Here is a 16,364-nt window from a genome sequence, read left to right on the forward strand (position 1 = left end):
ACAACAACAACAACAACAACAACAAAAGGAATCTCCATTGAATTTGCTCTCTGGGGTTAATCACACTCATAGGGACTGATATTGAGAAATTGGGATATTCACAAGTACTGCCTTTATGGAAGTTATCCTTCCCCCTAGAGAAACCAAGTTTCGCTTCCGTGTGTCCAATCTCTTTTAGGGGTGCAACTCAGTTCGGGTTGAGGCCAACCCGACCCGACCCGAGGAACCCTTTTTCCAACCCGACCTGACCCTCACTACCTTTATGGAAGTTATCCTTCCCCCTAGAGAAACCAAGTTTCGCATCCGTGTGTCCAATCTCTTTTAGGCGTGCAACTCAGTTCGGGTTGGGTCGGGTTGAGGCCAACCCGACCCGACCCGATTTCCAACCCGACGAGGGTCAACCTGACCCGACCCGAGGAACCCTTTCTTCCAACCTGAACCCGACCCGACCCGAGTTCAACCCGACCCAACCTGAATTTTTAAGCTCACCAAAAAAAAAAAAAAAATCATAAAAAATGTCTGGTTGAACTCGGGTCAGGTTGCCCAAACCCTCAACTTGAACCCGACCCGAACTCAACCCAACCCGTCCTGAACTCAACCCGACCCAACCTGGCTTTTTTCAGGGTGAACCTGACCTGAGTTGCACCCACTATTGGGCCTCACTCTCTTTTTTCTAGGCCTTCCTACCCCAAGAAGTAGACCTATGATAGGATTCTTGATTTTCAAAAATTCGATCTTTGCCTCGTTACTTCTTCGTAGCAACAAAGGTTATCCTTCAAGTTAAGGACCTTATCCTCTATGGGTGCATTGAATATCAATGTGTCATATGCAAAGTGTAGGTGAGAAACCTCCAACCCGTGAGCACCAATTCTAAACTGTTCTAGCAGCCCCAATGTCTTCCCCTTTTCGATCATCCCGCTAAGTGTCTCTGCCATAATTGCAAATAAGAAGGGAGAGAGAGGATCACTTTGCCTCAACCCCTTGGAAGACTTGAAGAAGCCTTTAGGAGTTCCAATAATGAGGGCTGAAAACCATGCAGAGGATGCGCACCTCCTCATCCAAGCTCTCCAAAGGCTACCAAACCCCTTTCTACGGCGCAAATAATCAAGGCAGTCCCATTCCGCTCGATCATTGGCTTTTTCCATATCCAGCTTGCATACTATTCCCCTCTCTCCATTCTTAAAGGCATGTTACAATTAGTGGTTTTCAGATATCTTCCCGGTGACTGAATTACTTCACTTCATTTATTTGATGTTTTCCGTTTGGTTTGCTTCATACTCGTTTGCTGTTGATTTATTTGTCGTTGGAGAAAGATTGAATGGAATTCTTTCTTCTAAAATTTCGTGAGATGGATGTTGAAGCCTTTTAGATTCATCCCATTGGTAGTGTGCCCACGGATTTTACTGAATCGAAAGTCTGAAATTTGGATCTCTCTAGAATCCTTTGGGTTGAGGTTGATTTGTCGAATGTCATATTCACAGGCATCAGGGCTGAGCTTGGGCCAGTGGAGATTGGCAAATTTCATTTTGAAGATCCTCGACTTGAGAAGAAATCTCCACCATTTATACTTCTATCTCTCACTAGTGAAGCCATTACCACTATTTAAGTTCGTTGTATCTTTTTCCTTGTGACGTCAATTGTTTCCCTCTCTTTGTTTCTTTTCCCTCTTTTGATAAAATGTTACTGTTATATCTGTGTAAAAAGACCCTTCACCATTTTTTCCATTTCTATGCAAATAATTGTCTCTTTAGGGTTGTCAGCTGTAACACACAAGTTTTGTTTTAAAGTCGAATTATGTGTATAGATGTACTTTCCTTTGAAAGCTTTGCTAATTTTTATCACACACGTTACCTTATCACTTAGGCTTTTATATGGATTTGGGTTCTTCAAAATTGTGCGGGCGAAATAGGAGGGGCTCTACGATAGGGTAGATTTAAGTGGCCCTAAAGCTGTGAAGAGGGAGGTTGAGGAAATGGGCGAAATAGGAGGGGCTCTAGGATAGGGAAGATTTATGTGGCCCTTAAGCTGTGAAGAGGGAGGTTGAGGAAATCATGTTGCTAGATAGGAATGGGATGTTGTCTCATTCTGGTTAGAAGCTTTAAAGTTTGGTCCGTCAAAAGTGGGGTCTATTGTTGGATTTTACTCAAAATTAGTTTTTTTTTATATGGAAACATAGGGTTATAATTGTCTTGCTTAGTAAAAAGAGAAAACACAATTCCCCTACACTTTTCTTCATGTGATTATGAATTAGTTTTCCATGTAGGGTCCGTTCTGTTGTGCTACTCGTCCGTGAAAGAAAAACGAAATGACGTGGCAAATGGAACGGAATTGGAAAGGAAAAGTGGTAGTATGAGCGTTTTGTTGCCGGGAAACTTTAAGAAAAATAAACAGAAAATATAAACTGACACGTTATGTTGGATAGAAAGCACAAAGAAAGTTTACTAACTTCAACATAGATATTATATGTAACCAATGTTTGGCAATCTATACATGTAATATGTGGCCCACATATTAGAGACACCCTAATGTTTCAAAAAAGTGGATCAACTATATATATATACTAGTAAAAAACCCCGTGCGATGCACGGGCCGACAAAGAACTGTACGGACCACGTCATAGGTTGATCCAAACCGTCCATTTGATAGAACACAACATAAATAGGTTGTACCCCAAAAATCATTTCCATAGGTTGATCCTAGCCTTCCAATCTATAGAGGTTTTCCATAATTCCTCTTAAATCGGATGGTTAAGATCACCCTATAGATTTTTTATTAAAAACCATAAAGGAGGGGGGGTAAGATTGAAATTATGTGGCTTTAATGGGTGCCTTTGTTAAAAAGCATAAAGGAGGGGTAGGATTGAAAATATGTGAGTTGAATGGGTGCATTTGTTAAAAAAAGTCAAAAAAAGTGATGTGTAATTCTCATAGAATTTTCAAAAAATTCAAAAAAATCTCTTCTTTTCTCTTCTGCTATATAGTATATAGATATATATATCCTATTCGGTCGAGTAGATAAGCTTATCTACTCGGCCGGGTTAAAACAAGTGTGGGCCCTCATTGTTTGGGTGATCCAAACCATTCATTTGAAAGGCCCTTACCTAGATAGGGTGTCCACAAAAAATCAGATCCATACGATCATCCTTACCCATCCAAAAATGGAGGGAAAAATGGGCAGATTTGTGACAAACAGTGTCTGTCCATTTTTTTCCAGTTTTCCCTCATTTTTAGATGGGTTAGGATGATCCTATGGATCTGATTTTTTGTTTACACCCTATCTAGGCAAGGGGCTTTCAAATGAATGGTTTGGATCACCCAAACAATGTGGGCCCCCACTGTTTTTAACCCGACCGAGTAGATAAGCTTATCTGCTCGACTGAGTAGGATCATATATATATATATATATATATATATATATATATATATATATATATATCACAGTCAATAGTTTAAAGAGGGAAAACTACAATTAGAAAACCAATTAAGATGATAACAATAGCAACCCATAACAACAACGAATTTGTTGGTGTAGGTTCTTCTAACACTTCTGTTTGAAGTGGAGCTACCATGATATGGCCCATGTACGTGTTCAACTGTTCTGCGGCCTTCTCCTTGCTACTATATGAGCAATATATGGTTCCACTATAGTTTTTAACTTTAAGTTCGCACTTTGGCGAAAAGTAAAATTTCCCCTGTCGTATGCCTCTAAAGACGGCTTAATTTTTTTCCTCGCCATACATTTTTACATGTACATATAGGCACATGGATAAATAATATGCAATATTAAGGGTTTTAACATACAAATCCGTTAAATATGCATAAGAGTAAAATATTTAAACAACGTAATATCAAAGATGCATAAAACTAAAATATTCAAACAACCTCATATCAAGTTTTCTAGAAGTTTGTAAGTATCAAAAGTCCTAATCCTACGAACCAAATCAATCATAAAAACGTTTCATCTTTTGGATAAATCGAGCCATCTTGAATGATCTCCTGTTGTCATCGTTATACATCAGAAACAGCTGAGCTTTAATCAGATTACGGTTGAGGTACTCCAATGTCCTCAACACTACTATTGAGCTAAAACGTTGAACCTATTTAATTGTTGTGCAAAGATCTTCGAGGTCAACTCAGACAAAAAGCCTGTCAATAATGCTAGCTATCTTATCCATGCCTGGTGCAAGCCTGGAGGCTCATGAGTGACTACAAAGGACTTTAGGAGCTCAATGGGACCAAATCTTCATATCCATACAACCATCCGTAACCCATAAACAAGTGAAGGAGTGAAGGAACATGTGTTGGCAAATTTTTGGCATAAATAAAGCATGAAATGAACTGTAGACAACAAACCATCAATAAAAAATACTTATACTTTAAGCAATTATCAATCATATCAAATAAATAACTCAAGATGGGATTTAAAGCTCAAATAAAAGACTTTATTCAATGTTTCATTGCTGTCCACAACAAGAAAGAAAGATCTAGGGCCAGAATATTTAATAGAAAACGATAAATGGATCAAAACATGCTAGGGTAATTTATTAGGGAGGTTCCTAAGGGATTCTAAAGGCAAAAGAGTCCTAAACGGGGCTGAAATGGAAATATCTCAACATCAAACGCAGCAGTCTTTTCACTTTGAATCTTGCTAGCAAAGAGGCCAAGAGAATGAGGGAGAAGCCCGTGGTCACGATCCCAAACTCCAAACATCAGTAGCTCTCTGGAATATTGCTTGAAAGGGTCTTGAAAGATGAAGATACGAGAGAAGGAGATCAAGAAGAAAGGGATGCAAGAGTTATATCCCCCCAAAAAAAGAGAGGATGAAGGAGAGAGAGAGAGAGAGAGAGAGAGAGAGAGAGAGAGAGAGAGAGAGAGAGAAGAGAAGAGGTGCGAGAAAAGAGAGATGAGAGAGTTTTTGAGAGAGAGAGAGAGAGAGAGAGAGAGAGTTCGAAGGGACAAATAGATTTGACAGAAAGAGATGGGCGAGAGTATATAGAGAGAAAGATATAGAGAAGGAAGAGAAAGAGGTAGGGCGAGAAGTACCTCGAAGGGGAAGAATGGAAAGGGCGCACACCCAAGGTGGGGGAGGAGGGAGGCTATTGACTCCTTGTTTCTTTGTTCTCAAAAATCAAAAGTTAGGGCTCTTTTCCGCATATCTCACGTATATGTCTTTAGTGGGCCCTCTTTGCTAGCTTCACATAGCATGAGGTGAAAAGATGAAAAGACCGCCTTGCCCCTAAAACAAAGAAAAACAAATAAACACATAAGGGCATAATAGGGAAACAAGTAAAACAAAAGAAATAAGGGTAGAGTGGTGTATGCAAAGGTGGGCCCTAGATGATGTGGACATCCCCCACATCAAGGATAATCCAATAATGTCAAATAAGTCTAATAAAATTAAAATAAATAAGTGCAAACATAATAAAGTGTTGATCCAACGGTCGGATCACATCAATGCCTGAAGCAACTTTTTTTTATTGTACCCATATAATGACTTGTCTTGCCCCTCCTTTGCCTTCTACTAGGTTCATGTTTATTCACTGGGAGTGGGGATGAATCATTGACTCTTCTACTATTCTCACCCAATGGAGAGGGTGGCACCGATTCCTTGTGTCGATAGTGTCCAGCCAATAATAAAGTTGTTCTCGATTTGTTGTTCATACGTATCGGCTCAATACTATCCATCTCTTGAGTAGTTGCTCCCCATGACCTGCTTCATTGTCCTGTGGCGTAGTCTTCTTCAAAAGTAGTCCTCATCTCCTTGTATAAATCATGATGAAAATTAAAAAAAATCTCTTCGAGTTTGGGTGAACCTAAATTAGAATGATGAAGAAAATATATAAGCAAACAATTAAGCAGGCTATTCATCATCTCCATTAATAAGTATTCAATTTAGGCTTTACTTACTACTATGTAAGACTCACACACTTCCTTAGTCATTGAAATAGTCGTTTTATTACTATCCCATCCAAACCCATTTCGATTAAGAAACATATCCACCATCTTATATGTCTGCTTTTAGGTGTTGATGAGTTTTTGTTGTCTTTTGTCAGCTTCAGGTTGAAGTGATTGTTAATGTCTACTACCGCTGTATTATATGTCCTCTTTGAAGCCATTAGGTATTTTGTTACATCCCTGGCAAGATGTAACATGGAATTTAGTAAAACATGTTCATATTGATATTATACAACGGAGAATATTGAGCTTTTTTATTTTCTCCCTCCCTAGTCCTAATAATGTTTCTTGTTACCATTAAAAAAATTAGTCTCTTGTTGTATCCTCGGGACTTTCTTGGTCTCTTTTTTCATTAAGGCTTCGTTTCTTTCGAGGTAAAAATGGACGTAAAATTTGTTTTATGTTCATTTTTACAACATAAAACAAATTTTACGTCCATTTTTTCGTCAAAAGAAACGAAGCATAATGAAATCCTTTTACAATTAAAAAAAAACAACATTTTTGTACTTTCCTCATCATCATATACAGTATCTATGCTGACGGAAGTCGTGACAATTAACAACCATATAAGTAATATGAATATATAAACATATAATTGGTCAATCAATAACCACAACAACATGATAACTAGTTTAATTGATCATATAGTAACCACAATAAATATTCATAAAAAATAATAACCACAATAACATGATAACAGGTTTGACTCTGATCAAACAATAGCCATAACAACATGATAACAAGTTTAATCGATCAAACAATAAATATAGCAACATAATAACAAGTTTAACCATAGAACATAAAAATCAATAACCATTATGTCATCATATCCATAAATACCAGTACAAAGGCATAAACATAATCAATGATAAGACCATATCTTTATGTTGATGGTTTTGTTGGAATCATTCCACATAGCCGTCATGATTGAATTTTTAGTTGTAATTCCTTCTCTTTGATTTTCTTCTCTTGAAAGCATTGGAAATTCAACAGAGTCTTGCTCTTGTACGCATTCAGACAATATCTTTTTATTGTTATAGTCCACTATTGCATCATTTGGCACGAACCTTCTCATGTGATGGTGGATGCAACAACAGGCTAATATGGACAGAGTTTTACTAAATTCAGCATTTTGCGTCATTATTAATGATGAAGCGTTTCTTCAAAAACACCTTAGATAATGTTTAAATTTTTCAGTGTTTTGAAGAAACGTTGCATCCTCGTTAATAATGATGTTTCCACAATCTCTGATTATGGTTCTTGCCAAATGATGTGTCCACGATCACTGATTGTGTCATGCATCCACAAGGCTCATGCTAAGGCCCTGTTAGTTTGGGATTGTGGCAGCTGATTTTGGCAGCAAATTGTGATTACTTGATTCAAAATTAATGTTATTTTGAATCCAGTAATCACTCTGTTGCCACAATCGGCTGCCATAATCCCAAATGAACATGGCCTAAATGATGCGTCTGCAATCACTAATTGTGCCAAATGGTGCATGAACCTTCCAATGTGATTGTGGCATGAATCTTACTAAATTCAGCATGCTGAAACATTTCTTCAAAGACTGAAACGTGTTAGCTTGTTGTTGCGTCCACATTCACATCATAAGCTTCACGCCAAATTGTGTAAATATTGGACGATATAGATCAATAGATATTGTCCGAAGGTGTACAAGAGAAGGACTATGTTGTATTTCAAATGCTTTCAATAGAAGAAGATTAAAGAGAAGGAACTACAATTAGAAATTCCATCACAAAGGCTATGTGGAATGATTTCCAACAAAGCCGTTAATGTTATGATATTGTATTATCCTTGCTTATGTTTATGTCTTTGTACTAGTATTTATGGATATGATGATGTAATGGTTATTTGTTTTTATGTTATATGGTTAGACTTTTTATCATGTTGTTATGGTTATTGTTTGATCAATTAATCTTGTTAATATTTTGTTATGATTTCTGTTTGATCAGTTAAACTTGTTATCATGTTGTTGTGGTTTTTTCTTGATCGGTTATATGGTTATATATTCTTATTATTGATATGATTATTAATTGTCATGACTTCCGTCAGCATGGATAACACATCTAATGATATAAGGAAAAAATGTTGTGGAATACCGACTTGGACTCGGTTTTTCTAAATTCCTTATTACATCAGGCTAGTGGAGGTAACAAAATACCTAATGGCTTCAAGGATGACATACAATGGAACGGTGGTGGACATTAACAATCACTTCAAACTGACGCTGTCAAAGGATAACATCAAAAATCGCAAAAAGACCCTAAAGAAGACATAAGATGGTGAATATGTTGCTTAATCAAAGTAGGTTTTGATGGGATAGTAATAAAATGACTATTTCACTGACTAAGAAATGTACGAGTCTTACATATTAGTTAGTAAAGCCTACATTCATTGCTTATTAATGGAGACGGTGAATAGCCTACTTAATCATTTGCTTATATTTTCTTCATCATTCCATTTTAGGTTCACCATGACTCGAAGAGATTTTTTAGGGGCCATTTGGATACGCGGATTTTAGAATCTTGGATTTCTTGAAAGTTCTGGATGAGAGATGAGAGGAGATCGTCTGACGTTTTCTGATTTCTCGCCCTTCTTTCCGTCGAGCGAGAGGGTAGGAGATCGTCCCTGTTTCCAGGTTTTAGAAATCTTAGGATGGGGGACAGATTTCTAATGCCTGGATTTCTTACTTACACCCTTCATCTGCAACCTACTCCCCCCACATCTGCAACCTACTTCCATTGTAAAGTCCATAATTTTACACTGCTTCCAAACTAAAACCTGGATTCTAAAATCCACGTATCCACATAGTCCCTTAATGTCCGTCATGACTTACACGAGGTGATAGGGGATGTTTTGGAGAAGACTGTGCCACATAACAGTGGAGCAGGTCACAGGGAGCAACCACTCAAGACGTGGATTAGTGGTTAAAAATGCGGATACGGTGCGGAATGCGGCCGAAGAAAATCCTAGTCGACTCGGCATGATGCAGTCGAGTACTTGGTTGACGCAGCTGAGTACTTGTTTGATGCGGTCATATTTCAGGAGAGTCGTGTAATACCCGGCCGCACTTTTGGTCGGTGAGAGAAACAATTTCTTTATATTAATTAAAATTTTATTCTTTATGAAATTACTGCCATAAGTTTGTTTTCTACACATTTAGAATGGGCTGTTGCATCTTGATTATATTGCATACGATCATTTAAGTGTTTTGTATATTTAGCATACTTGACATGGCTAACAAAATATAAAACTTCATAATGACTCAATGTAGTTTTGTACAATTTAAAATTTTATGATTAAATTTGTTTATAGCAAATACAGTGTTAGTTTATACAATAACAATTCACTAACTTTTGCATTGTGTTATATGTGTATAGTGACTCATTATTATTACTATAATAAACTTAAATCAATTATTGTTTGTAACTGGAGGAGGCTCGAGTATCAAACACTTAGGTAGGCCCCACATGTGCGAGCCATTTACATCCACAATAATTATTATAATAATTTTACTAGACAGGAAGCTTCAAACCCTGAGACTATAATTTTGGGGCAAGACCATGGTCGATTGAACAAATGAATGGCTTAGATCATTTAATAGGTGGGCTCAATATACTTTTGCAGACATGACATACAAGTTGACATATCATAATTTGGAATGCCATTATCCAAGTTACAATAATTGGTCTAGTGACTCAAACTCAATTTCACAAATTGGGGGGCCCACTTCTTAGAATCTCAGGCAAATAATCTAACCATCTAATGGGTAGAGTAGAAGGGTGAATGGATGGTCTAAATCATGCATCCAATAATGGTAATCATATGGGAATGTTTAAGAAGCTTACAAGTTGGGTAAATAGGTGCTATTTAGGAAAGTTTGGATATTGGCAGATATGCTTTATTGTGGAAGTTTCTCACGTGGAAACAAATCTCCAAGAGTTGGCTTGTAGTTGCTATTTAAGGGGGTGTTGTTTGTTGGAGTTTGTTTTGCAAATGAAAGATGGTCCTCGAGTCCATGAAATAGTGTGTTGGTTGGCTCGAAGTTATAGGAAAATTTTATGCAGTTTAGTGATTCGGGTATAAGAAAAAAATAGTAGAGAATATCTAGAAATTCATTAGTTGCAAATCATGAGGGCTGTTTTAGTTAGTTTTGCAAACAATTGGATGTGTGAGGATTTTTAGGAGTTTCAGAACCGCATTTATCTTCTTCTTTTAGTTGCTGATTCTTAGGAATTTGGGTCATTGAAAAGAATGGAAGAGAGATCCCATTTGATAAGATTTGCCCCCATCTTTTAGGAAGTTGGGATTCTAGGAGATTGGTGCTAGTCGTGTGTTTCTAGGAGGGATTCGTTGAGTTATTTTAGGAGTGGAGTCGTCCCCTGATTTTCTTTGGAGAATTCTATTAGTATAGGATTCTTAGCCATTAAATGACTCAACAAGATGCTGAAATTTTTGCAAAGCAAACAGTCCCTTCATCGCCACTTTTGCAGTCTAAAGTTCTCACCTTCCTGTTGATTCACCTCATGTCTAGAGTTCAGCCTTTGCTGAATTTATAACCACCCAAAGCGAGCCACTTACTGCCCCATCATGCTGCCCAAGATTCAGTTTCATACCAATCATCAGCCACATTCCAGAACCTTACGAAAATGGTTTTTCCCAGCCTCAAATCATTCTTGTGTTGCATGTCTCAAATTAGCAACCGAACCGTTCATGTAAAAGGTCTTTTAAATAGAGTCCTCATTAAAATACAAACAGTACCTTAACTAAAACATCAGCATAGTATTCCTCAATATATGATGGAATGGAACATCCACGGTAGAGGAAGTATTCAGAACTTCCTCAATTGCCTTAACCTTTATACCTGCAACCTTTAGATTTCCATCTAATCGCATTGTGCCAATCACCTTCCACAACCAGGGAGCTTGCATTCAAACATGAACATAAAATCAAACCATGAAGCAACCCAATATCTCTGCTTCACTCGGATCTTTCACCTCAACGGGCCCTAGAACGCATATCCCGTCAGTTGCGGTCTTTGAAAAGATCACCACTAACTACCAGGCCCACTTTACCATAGGACAAGCCATCGAAATAAGTTTGAGCTGGTGAGCTGACCAACAATTTGGTGTTGCCACTCGGTCATATTTTGGATGAGAGACTACTTTTTTTTACAATAAGATATGTTCTATGGAAACCATCACCATAAAAATTGCTGTTCTCCTTCCTAACTCTAGCCAAGCAAGGAATGTAAAACCAAGGATTGAAATTTCGGTTTCGGTTTTGGTTTCGGCCTTGGCCGAAAACTAAATTTCGGTTTTGGTTTAAATTTCGGTTAAAATCTCATTGATTTCATAACCATTCATGATGCTTGCACATGAATATTGCTTGGCTTAGATAAGGACATAAGGATTCCATTACCTATTTGAGCTAGTAAGAGCCATTTAACAGGTCAAAGCTAAACTTATCCCCTCAAGTGTTGCCCCCACTCCGGCCAAATTTCTCCACGTTTAAGTTTCCTGTGTTGTGCCAACCAACTGATATTGAAATTTTGATTTACACTTGAATTCCAATGTATGAGAGGGTGACAAACTGACAATCATAGAAAGTAAAGGGAAAAGCTCACAGCAGGAAGAGCATCGCGGAAATGGTCACAAGTTTTAGAGTCATTATGGTGGAATAGTAGTCGTTGAATTACACCTAGGTTAAAACATTTATGGAAATGCGACCTAGAATTAACATTTGGTAGAATTTCTAGTGTTGAGTATAAAGGATCTATATGATATGTGCTTCTGAAGTTCTGCTCACTTTCTAACATTTCAGCGTTCAGTTTTTTTTTTTTTTTTTTTTTGAATAATAGCCGAGATTTCATTAAATGTAAAAGACCGAGATGGTCAAATTACAAAGAGAAAATGAAGGATAGACAACTGGAATTAAAACTAAGACGAAAATCAAAGAGAGAGGGAGTCAAGTAAAGCTAATGCTTCTTTGGAAACACCGTCCCTCACCAAACTAGCCGCCCCCAAGCTAACAGATCTTCTCACATGCTGGAAAACTGTAGGCAGAGTACCAATCCGACCGAACACTTCATCAAAAAGCCTGCCAAATCTCCAAGGGTGATTTTGCAATCTTCTGAACCAATGAATCGCATTTAGGGAGTCTCCTTCCACCACCAAGAAAGCCATTTAGGGAGTCTCCCGGAGGAGGAGGCGCCCATTCTTGTACCACCTTATCCTTTGAATCCACACTGAAGCATACTTCTCTCCAACCTTCCGGTAAATCATAAGCGGAGACAAATCTAAAGCAAGGAAGGACCTTAACCCATGCTATTGCTAAGGCCATTGCTTTGATGAAGAGAAAGGATGGACTTTTGGACACCCCTTTGAAGATTCTTGCATTTCTTTCCTTCCAAAGAACCCACAAAGTTGCTACTAGGGACATGTTCCATAGTATTTTACCTTTTTCTTCCATGGAACGAGGGACCAACCTTGGAAAAGATCCATGGGGCTCGATGGAAACACCCACTCCATCCTGAATCTACATAACACCTTGCCCCAAACCTTGGAAAAGATCCTTGAGGCTCCATGGACACATCCACTCCATCCCGAATCTACATTTCAGTGTTCAGTTTGTATTGATATTTCAGTGTATTTACATTTTTTTTTCTTTTATATTTTTCTAACGAAAGTCGTGCATATCTATTTCCATTCACTTTGTTTCTTCTATTATAACTTTATAAGTTTAGCAATAGTTCCCGGATATAAAAAGAAAGTTTTCTTTTGAGTATCTGCACTCCCTTGTTTTGATAATGGCACTCTTCACTTTATTAAATGCTTTTCTGATTGGTGGCTGAAAGTGTATTGGAATTGTAACGGCCTTTAACAGTTAATTAGAAAATCTTGAAATATGGAGAGTGTCATTATTAAAAGATGGGTTTGTGGATCTCTTTTCACTTTTCTTCTTCTTCTTTTCTTTTTTTGGTGCTTGGTTATAGACAATAGTCTGTGAGTTGTAGATGGCAGTCATTTTGAGAATTGGTGGTTAGATTTTAGATTTTGGGGTTAGGTTGGGTTTTTTCAATCTTTACCTCTCTCCCTTTGATTAATGCATGCCATTTCTTGTAATTATTGTTTCTATTTTTATCCATCTCATTTATTCTGCATTTTCAAGTTCCCACCAGGCCGCCACTTTTTATTTTCTTTTAACACAATAAAATACAATATAGTCCTCCAACAGAGAATATGAGAGGGGTGACTGGCTTTTGTTTTTCTAATGTGTTCCTGAATTGGACCTTTTCAACAATGACCGTATTGTATAATGCACAAGAGTTATTATCATTTATCTGGCTCTCGTATATTCAATTTGGGATGTCTTGTCTATTTGGTCTGAAGGTCCTGTGGCTGAAGACATGTTCCATTGGCAAGCGACAATCATGGGACCTCCTGATAGTCCATATGCAGGAGGCGTATTTCTTGTCAGTATCCATTTTCCTCCAGATTATCCTTTTAAGCCTCCTAAGGTACTTTTGCGCTTTCTGGTTTATTTCAATTACTCTTTCCTCAATCTTTCACTCGATGATGTCTTGTGTTATTTTTTTCTATTTTCAATCTTGTATGAAGTTTATATCAGCACCGTAAAGTGTTTTTGCAACTTATGCTGCGTTATATAGTAATTGTTAGAAATCAATCTTAAACTAAAAGAATAGTCCCTATCATCTACCTGCCTTGAACTTGCATGTTGCCGGTTTGTCTATTGAAAATTTGAAATGTGCTGACTATAGAACCGGTTTTTTTTTTTGGGAATATTGCTCTGTCGGGCATTTAAGGAGATGAACAGAGGAATGTTTCCTAGAGAAAATTTGACATCTGTTGAGGATTGACTTCGCCGGTGATGGGGGAAGTAGCCGTGGTTCATGGGGTTCTTTCTTCGCCGGAAGATGATAGTGGCTCTCTCGGATGTCTTTCAGGTGAATCGTAGGCTGTTTGAAGTGTTTCTGAGTTGGGCTGTGGAGGAGTGGGGTTTTGCTGTCGGAAAGGTCATCTCCAGGCCGTGGTGCTCTGACCTTCTTCGCTTGGTGTTTCATTCAGTTCAACCATTATCTCTTCCCATTCAGAATCGGACTCTGAAGTTTCCGCTGCATTGTCTTCAACTTCGTACACGTTAGGTTCATCAAGCTCTTCGTCTGTTTCATCTGTGCTTTCTCCGAATTCTGTCTCGGTTCCTGAGTCTTCACTGCTTTCTGAACTGGATTCTGGTGGTTCTTCCCAAAGGAATGGCCCGCACATTTCTTTCGATAGTTTTGGGTGGATATCTCTGGCAATGAGGAGGATGGGTGATGGAAGGGTGTCAGAGTTGTTGCCTGGTGGGTACCGAGTCGTCGGATGGGATTGTTGTGGAGTGGCCACCGGTGCCAATTCGATCCCCTCAGGAGGAGATCATGATTTTTGTGGAGTGGCCACAGGTGCCAACAAGATCCCATTAGGAGGAGATCTTGCCAACATTAATTTTCCTGTCGATTCTTGGTCGCTTGTCAAGAATAAAAGATCAAAAAGAATCGAAAGGATATCAACTCGAAGAAGGGAGGGTGGTTTGGGTGATTGGAGGTGCTGCAAATGTGGGTTTAGAAATTTCAAAAGAAGGAAGGTTTGGTGGGAGTGCAAGAAAATCTGGTCAAGCTTGGATTATAATTTTCCACCTTATCAGAGTAGGTTTGTTCATGATAGTGGGCGACAGAAGGAGATACGCCTGATGGAGGAGATTCAGGTCGAGGCCCTCCCATCAGTGAGATCTGTAAGCTTTGAGCCTCAGATTTCAGAAGGAGTGAGCTTCAATGTGGAAGTCGTGGGTGGTCAGGGGATTTAAAGGGTATGGAAAGGTGGTTGAGAAGTAGGAGGGATATTAACTGTGAAGTTATTGTGTACAAACTTGCAGAATTTGAGATTCTGATTTCTTCTCAGATGGGTGTGGATAGACATCAGCTTATAAATGCATGGAAGAATGCAATAAATTCTCCTTTTTTGGAGCTTTTACTATGGGATCAGAAGTTCCAGCCGGAGGGGTGTATCTATTGGTGGAACATAGAAGGGGTTCCACCTCAGGCGTGGTGTGAGGAGAATTTCGAAGGATTGGGGAAAAAATTGGCACAATGGTTGAATTGGATTCATCCTGTCAAGCTGGAAAGGGTTATTCCCTTGCAAAGGTGTGCACTTCTGTAGTAGGGTGTCTAGGACAGGAGTTGCCTATCCAAGTTTCTCTGGATGGGGCAGTCAGAGGGGTGAGAGCTTGGAAGGTGGAGGCGTTTGAAATGGAGGATTTTGAAGGGTTGAGTTCTAGTAGCGCGGGTTTAGAAGAAGCAGCGAATGCGGTGGGGGATCTTAGGGAGAAAGAATCAAATTCTGGCAGTAAGGTCTCTGGGGAGGAGGTAATACTGACCGGAAAAGATTTTGCTGATCCTGAGGCAGTTCCGGTGGAAGTGATGGCGCATGATAGTGCTTTCGGCTATCTTGAGCTGCATGGGGTGCACGATAGATCAGAGACACTTGGCGGAGTTTTTGAATTTCAAAAACTTGATGGACCCCATCTGTCACATTAATAGCTTCCTCGATATTATTGAAGCTCTTTCTCCGAGACCCTCTCAAAAGGAAGATTTTATTTCCTATCGGGAAGCGGGTAACGTGACTTCCCATGGGGAGGCTTGGGAAGTGGACTTTTTGTTGCCAGTAGTGGGTTCTGGCTCTTGGGCCGGGGCCATCTTTCTGTGGAATGGGCGTTTGGACTCTATCTCAATGGGCTTGGGCCCGATCACAGTAGTAATGAATGGTGTGACTTGGATCCTCCTGTTAGCTTTTCAAGACAGGAAAATTTTAGATCCAACTCTATCAGGCCCAATTGTTCATTTTTAGGAGAAGGAAGTGAGGATTTTTTATCTCTTTTTTGTACTTCGTTCTCACCTGAGGCTAGGACTCTGCGATCTAGGAAGCACGGGTACTCTCCCGGGGATCCCGTACCCGTATCCGACACGTATGGGGTGCGGGTACGTTCGGGTACGCACCCCATACTTTTTTTTTTGTGTTGGGTGCGTGTCGGGTGCGTCGAGGGTGCGTATCCGTCGCACCCGACATGGAGTTGGACACGATTTTTACTTTTTTTTTTATAATTTCATCTAAAAGATGTAGTTTTCCATGAAAAGTTTTCTATTGCCTGTTAAAAGAGCTGTTGCTTGTTAGTAAAGATGTGCTGTCTTATATGTAATAAATGCTTTTAATAAAAGTCTGCAGCTTTTGTGTGACTTCTGCTTTAAAAGTCTGCTACTTTTTGACAATTTGACAAGTTCTGACAAATATATGATCTTTATTATTTGCTTTCTGCAGAGAAACCTGACAGCTGCAC

The 16,364-nt window shown here is 38.9% G+C and overlaps 1 protein-coding gene across 2 annotated transcripts in view; it reads left to right on the plus strand.

Annotated features, from left to right (window-relative positions):
* LOC143871711 (ubiquitin-conjugating enzyme E2-17 kDa) overlaps positions 1-16,364 on the plus strand; it is a 35,176-nt gene that overhangs the window by 4,069 nt on the left and 14,743 nt on the right. For both annotated transcript variants that reach the window (XM_077376693.1, XM_077376692.1), the window contains one exon: positions 13,367-13,494. In XM_077376693.1, coding sequence (XP_077232808.1) covers positions 13,367-13,494 — 128 coding nt within the window. The remainder of the gene's footprint in view (positions 1-13,366; positions 13,495-16,364) is intronic.

The sequence above is a fragment of the Tasmannia lanceolata genome, unplaced genomic scaffold (genome assembly GCF_043159265.1).
Source record: "Tasmannia lanceolata isolate RefF3 unplaced genomic scaffold, GAP_Taslan_0.1 ptg000002l, whole genome shotgun sequence".
NCBI classification, from domain to species: Eukaryota; Viridiplantae; Streptophyta; class Magnoliopsida; order Canellales; family Winteraceae; genus Tasmannia; species Tasmannia lanceolata.